Source organism: Neophocaena asiaeorientalis, unplaced genomic scaffold (assembly GCF_003031525.2).
Source record: "Neophocaena asiaeorientalis asiaeorientalis breed wild unplaced genomic scaffold, Neophocaena_asiaeorientalis_V1.1 scaffold133, whole genome shotgun sequence".
Classification (NCBI taxonomy): Eukaryota; Metazoa; Chordata; class Mammalia; order Artiodactyla; family Phocoenidae; genus Neophocaena; species Neophocaena asiaeorientalis.
The window spans coordinates 2,709,795-2,716,784 of NW_020174429.1; the positions used below are offsets into that span (position 1 = coordinate 2,709,795).

General features: G+C 49.5%; 1 protein-coding gene across 1 annotated transcript in view; it reads right to left on the reverse strand.

Annotated features, from left to right (window-relative positions):
* MYO5B (myosin VB) overlaps positions 1-6,968 on the reverse strand; it is a 373,495-nt gene extending 366,527 nt beyond the window's left edge. Inside the window, exon 1 of the mRNA XM_024756795.1 lies at positions 6,860-6,968. Within this exon, the coding sequence (XP_024612563.1) occupies positions 6,860-6,886 (27 nt within the window). The 5' untranslated portion in view covers positions 6,887-6,968. The remainder of the gene's footprint in view (positions 1-6,859) is intronic.
* Between the last annotated feature and the right edge of the window lie 22 nt (positions 6,969-6,990).

Genomic DNA, 6,990 nt, shown 5'->3' on the forward strand with positions numbered 1-6,990 from the left:
AGGGCCAAAACAGTGGGAGGCCCCGGGACCAAAAAAAAAAAAAAAAAAAAAAAAAAAAAAGCAGAAGTGAGATATTTTACATTCATTTTTTGGTACTCAATCTTGGAAATCTGGAGTGCACTCATCCAGTTTAGGGCAGCCTCACCTCAAGTGCTCACAGTCACATGTGGTTACCCTACTGGACACTGGGTGCTAGTCTAGTACACATCAGTGGTTAAGAGGAGCTGTCTGGGAATGGGATTACAGAGCCTTTGCCTTTCTTGCATTGTATGAATGGTTTCAACAATCATTTGTATTAACAAAAAAGTAATAAAAGAACATGGTGAAAAATTGTTTTAATTTTCCTTTAAAGCTCTAATAGGAGACTGGGAAGCACAGCTTAAATTTCAAGCTTCTTTCAAACTGCTCTTTCTCCTTCCCCAGGGGGCCGTGGGGGATAGGAACCTTTTCCCCTATGCCTTGGCTGTCTATTGCTCAGGTAGCTATGTATTTGTAGCAATTCTTCCCTTTCTCTCTCGCCAAGTCCCCTTATGACCGATACCCCTGCAGGATGGCAGGAGAGGGTGAGGAGAAAAGGCCACCATCCAGCATCATGACTGAAGGGGGAAATAAGCTGATGAACAGTTGCCAGGGGCATACAGTGTGCCAGATACTGCGCTAGGCAGGCACTTCACGTATGTCAGATCACATAACCCTCCGATAACCTTATAATGCAGGTACCATGCCAATTTTTTAGATGAAGCAATCAAGGCTCAGAAAGTATCTGCTCCGAAGTGTCATAGAGTTGATAATGCGTAACTGCACTACCCCCGTACAGTCCACAGCAAGATCATGACCAAAGAGGCCAGACTGCCCATGCCAAGGTCATGATCTCATCTTTATTAAAATCATGCTGTAAGACAATTGCATTGCTTAGAGGAAAGCAAATACCCGGGCCTCTTTTATTTGCAAGAACCCCAGAACCCATTTCTCCTCTAAGCACGTTCATACATCCTCAGATGTAAATATTTCCACTTAGACAAACCATTGTCACCCCTAACTAAACGTGTCACAATCAAGCATTATCCTCGCCCCATCTCGACTTCTTTATTTCTGTCCATCCTCAAGCTGGAAACTTCAAGGTCATACATGACTCTTCTTCCCTTGGCTGCATAATCAGACATTTGAGTTCTAGGCTCAGTAATCCCTAAATGACTATTTAATAAACAATAATAAGCACACCTAGCAGCCAGATCTTAGTTTCTAAATACCAGTCTTCAAGAAAAGGAAACTGACAGACATCACCTTAACCAAGGGATCAAAGCGACACCGTCAGTCATGAGACACTGATATCACAGATCTCCTGAGATGCGGCACTGAGGCACATGGCTTCTGTGCCACAAATTCATAACCTCCATCTGAGCATGGGAGAGCATCAGACAAACCCAAACTGAGGTTCATTCTACAAAATAACTGACCAATACTCTCAAATTGCCAAGGTCAAAACGAGAAACTGAAACTGAGGAACTGTCACCAATCAGAGGAGACGAGGCAGCTGTGATGCTAAACGCAATGTGGAATGCTACATGCGCTCCTGGCCCAGGGAAGGTCAGTAGTGGAAAAACTGGTGAAATTCCCATCAGGCTTGAGGACAAGTGAATAGTGTTGTACAAATGTTCATCTCCTGTTTTCAATGACCGCACCTTACTTATGAGGTGTTAACATCACAGGAATCTGGAAATATATAACAGGAACTCTGCTATTTTTGCAACTTTTCTGTAAGGCTAAGATTTTCATAAGAGTTTTAAAATACTACTGTAGTTACTACGCATGGCTGTCCATGCTTAAACTCACTCTACCATCTCCTACTAACAGTGCCCTTCTCAGTCACCATGTGTATTCAAAGCCTATTCATTCTTCCGGACCCACTCACGTCCCACTGCCCACCTGACCGATGGTTCTATAGAATGTCTGTAACTATGAGTATCTGCTCTCTGCTCGTGGCACATGGGTCATGTTGGATTATTAGTTAACTTTGTGTATTTAGGTTTTATTGTCCAATGACGATGCAAAATGTGCTTTGTATACATCAGGGCACACATGCTCCACTCACTTTAAAACGGGCTGCTTTTTTTTTTTTTTTGCGGTACGCGGGCCTCTCACTGTTGTGGCCTCTCGCGTTGTGAAGCACAGGCTCCGGACGCGCAGGCTCAGCGGCCATGGCTCATGGGCCCAGCCGCTCCGCGGCATGTGGGATCTTCCCGGACCGGGGCACGAACCCGTGTCCCCTGCATCGGCAGGCGGACTCTCAACCACTGCGCCACCAGGGAAGCCCAAATGGGCTGCTTTTTAATGTGGTTTTTGGGAAGCTACTGAATTACAAAACAGAAGTCAACTAGTATTTCAAACCCATCCAAGTTTACCCTGACAATCCTGTATGGATAGTGACAAATACTCTATCACTTAGGGAGGGCAGTATGTGGACTTATATATTATAAGCAGTATAGTTTATAGCTAACTTGTACCACAGAAAATGGCGGTATCAAAACACATACACACACATGCCAGAATTTAAAATGTCGATTTAGCTTCTACTCAGAGGCCCTCCAACAGCAAGAGAATGCTATCTCTCTGCTGAACAAAATAAGCACAATAATAGACTCCAACCAGGCCTGGAGCTGTCAGACAGCCTTCTAACGGGCGGCCATCCTGAAGCTAATGAAATGAAGTATTAGGAGCACGTCAACAGAAAGGAAATGGGAAGACTCTAGCAGCTGAAAAGCAAGCTCTCCCAAGCGGCCCCAGTGGAGAGGCCTGGGGCACGGGAGCTCTGGAAACTGCGTGGGCCTCACCAGAGAGCTGTTCCGTTCCCAAGGTGGAGGTACTGGAAGCTACAGCTGTTATACTCCCATTGGCTAAAGGACTGTCCCCTTGGGGGACATCAATTCTCAGGCTCCAGGAACCTCTGACAGTGACACAGGTGCTGACTGCTGGGAGTAAGCCAGCGCCGGGCAGTGCGCTGGAGGACAGCACAGGGCAGGCGGAAGAGCACTCGCGGCCTCTGCACCCTTGGCTTCCAGGTCCTCGTGTCTCTGCCGGTGGGCACAGAGGGAACATGAGCCTCTCGCTGCCTTCCAGGCTGAAACTTGGGAGAAGTCTGCACTACCTGATGTGCAGGTAAGGGACAGTTAGAGAACACCAGCCCAAGTTCTACTTTCCAAGGGATTGGCCCCAAAACAGTACCCTTCGTAAAGGCCCCTGAGCTCAAAGCCATCATTGACACACAAAGGGCATGTCCACTAGTAAAGTCACCTCCTAGCAGCACTCAAAAATCCACTGCTCAGAACACCACCTATCAACTAAAAACCAACCAGGATAGGGATTATTTGAAGGTGCTGGTCTCAGCCTGGTGATCTCCCAGTCACTCTGCTGGCTAGAACCAAAGCAGCATCCTGAAAACCTCATCATTTGAGAGAGCAGTGTTTAAATTTTTCATCGAGAATAACCCTTGTGTAGAGAAGAGTTGTATCATTCAGCCTGAAGGAGAGGTTATGTATTTTATACTTTAAAAACCAGACTATTTTCTGCATTTGTCATAATCAAATCATGTTTACCATGCTTGCACATGTTTGGGAACCTTCCTGGGACCTGGGCTAATTTGATTTATACAATATCGTCTCCTCCTGTGGGTTGGAAGCAAAGTACTAACACTTGTCACATACGTGCCATCTGTGACAAGAGAGCCCATCATCAGCACCACGTTTCTGTAAGGATGGATGAGGCTGACTCACCTTGACATCACCCTCAAAGCATTGACTCTGATTCTCTTTTCCCACTGAGAAAAACCTCAGTACAAAGAAAGTAATTTCTCAAAGGCAAGGGGTTGGGTCTTCCGAAAACAGGAGTGCCTTTGTTATGGGAAGTGCCCTTTGCCAATGACTAAAATCAACTCCAAAAAAAAATCCACATAGAATATAAGCCTCCATTTGGAGAGAACAGATAGACAAAGAGAAGAGCAAGAGAACAGTTAACGTGGAGGGAGGAAAAGAAAGTCTTTTCTTCGGTAACCGGGAATAGACTAATATACCAAATTCTTACCTGAAACGATTTATAGTACTCACAGGCTAATTTATACACTTAAATAAGTGTCTCATATTCCAGTAACAATATCTTCCTACCATGTCACTAAAGCAACAGGTATAATCAATAAAAGGCTTTATTTAAAATTTCCATCCCACTCATAAATGCTGTTGGCATAATAGATCACTATTTCCATCATGCATAATACATTGAAGTGCATGCCTGGATCCAGTGTTCATCACATTAGAAAAGCCCACTAGCAAGTTAAAAATAAAAAGGATATTTTGATAATACACTAAAATGAACAAATCATCTCTCCCAAGAGACAAAGTGAATCTGAGTCACAGGCACGATTTCTCTGTATAATTTACGATTCATGTGCATACTGAGAATCCAGCCTAGCAAGTGTGGTGATGGTGGTTAGGAAACAACACAACTGCTTCTCGTAGTAAAGCATAAGTGTGTTCAACTCTGCCAGAAAAAGTAACAGCTGCTCAAGATGCGATCTGGCTGGAAGCTACTGCGTGGGACACAGAAGAATCTCAATTTGAGATTCATAAACCTAGAAATGATTAAGAACTAGAAACCCATTAACAGTGAGGTACAGTTCCTGGGCCTTAGGGAGAAATTCTAAGACTCTTTTTGGACTAAGTATGCCAAACGTTCACACCAACGAAGCTACGTTTTTTCTTAAGCACCTTGAGCGCCTTTCCAAGACCTCTTCCTCATGAACCCTTTTTGTCCCTATATCCGTAAGTCAAGAAGAAGTACCCTGGGGGACTTCCCTGGTGGCCCAGTGGATAGGACTCTGTGCTCCCAATGCAGGGAGCCCAGGTTCGATCCCTGGTTAGGGAACTAAGATCCCACATACCACAATGGAGAGCCCACACGCCACAACAAAGACCCAGCACAACCAAAATAAATAATTTTTTAAAAGAAGAAAAAGTACACTGGAACTTTAGCTCAGACTCCCACTAACTGATCATTCCTAATAATTAACATGCAGTATACGCATTTCTAACTAAAAATCACATTGAGTGTTTTCCCTGAAAGTTGTCTTTGAAAGCAACGCAGTGTTCTTGTTTTTCAAAATCAGGGATCCAAAACTTAAGGGTTTATTCAATTGTCCATTAGCTTCACATAATACAGCAATTAGTTACTGTCTGATAAGGTACTTTATGATATATTGCAGTGTGCACTCAGTATACTTTGTGCACTTCAGTGTGACAAAGCTTCCCTGCCTCGCTGGTTTCCAGCCTCCCGTTGAGGTTCCGGATAACTGCTTCAGGGAAACAACTTCGAGGGCTCCTCCCAAGACTCCCACGGGTAAACAGGATAGGGTGCTCTTCCAAAGCCAGAAACGCCACAGTTTTCACCCCTGGCTCGAACCTCACATCCTTTCCTCCCAGAAGCTGTCTTTCATCAGCGGTCGCTGCCAGGGGACCTGGTGGGGGCGGAGCAGGTGCACCAGGTTACCCCGCCCCCAGCCAGGTTACACCCTCCACTGCCAACTCGCGTCTTCCCGCCTCGGCCCTGTCCCCCTCCAGGAGGAAGAAGGGATTCGAAAATTCCTCAAACGAAAAGGGGTGGCCAGCCCACCCAGCTGAAGGGCTCGCCCACGCGCGGGGGCAGCTCTGAGCAGTCGCCAGGTGAGGATGCGGAAGTAGCTCTTCCTCCCCCTCCCAGACCTGTTGGCCCGGGCCCAAGTCCTGGGAATCACACACCCACAACCCACGAGCGCACCGCGCACCCCTCTGCAAACGAATCGGTGGGCACTAAGCACTGTCAAACGTGTCCCGGCCACAGAGAAGAAAAACCGGCGGACGAGGTGTACGGACATCCAAAACTTATTTTTTTTTAAAGGGGGGAGGGGTAGCTTAAAGGCCCCTCACCCCCTCAACCGCCCCTCAATGCCAAATTGAAACCCGAGGGGGCCCGGGCGGCTGCAGCTCGGCTGTGGGCGCTTCGGAAAGCGGTGGCTGGTCTCTAACTTTAATCACAGCAACTGCTGCGGAAGCGGGGAATCCTGCGGCCGCACCTGTTCCCGACTCTAAGGAAGGAGCCCTGCGCATCCATTCTGACCTTGAGGACATCCTGGAAATCCACACTTCACCCCCGAGTCAGCATTACTCCGACCCCCTCCCGCAATGACTGAAGCCCACCGAGTGCCCACCCAGAGGGGCCGCCTCAAAATGCCCACCCGCGGCAAAGTAAGAATGCGCTTCCCTGGGCTCTCTCCAGATCCCTCGAGCATCCTTTACCCACTGCTTACCCACCCAAGAGCCGCCGCGCCCCTCACAGCAGGTTGAGTCCCCTTCTCTCCCCACCCCCAAATTGAGGAATACCCCACCCCCAAGTTCAGGGTTCCCCCTCGATGGCACTCGAGAGGGTCGCCCTCGGGAGCTCACGCTGCAGAGCACCGAGGTGGGGTCGACGAGCAGGCGACCACCGCGGGGGGCGGTCCCCGCGCCCTAGGCTCCGAGCTGGCGGGGACACCCCCTCAGTTCGGGGACCTCAGCCGGACGGATCCGGGACGAGGACAGCGACGGCAGAGCGTCGGGGAGCGGGGGACAGCCCTGGCCGGGGCGGGAGCCGCGAGCGGTCACCGCGGGGCGCTCCCGGAACAGCCAAACTTTCTCCGCCACCCGAAGTTCGGGGCGCGGAGGCGGCGATGAGGGGGAGCGTGAGAGGCGTCCCCCGCCGCTCCCAGCTCCGCGAAGCCGCAGGAGAAGGCGCCCCCGAGAGCCGCCCGCCCCGCAGCCCTCACCCGTACCCCGGGCCCGGTGCGGCCCGCACTCACCTGGCTGTAGAGCTCGCTGACCGACATGACCCCCGCGGGCCGGGCCGAGCCCGGACCCCGTGGCCAGCGGGCGACCCTCGCTCGTGTCCCGGGGGCGGCGGGTCCCGGCTCCTCGCGGCCCCGGCGGCTCT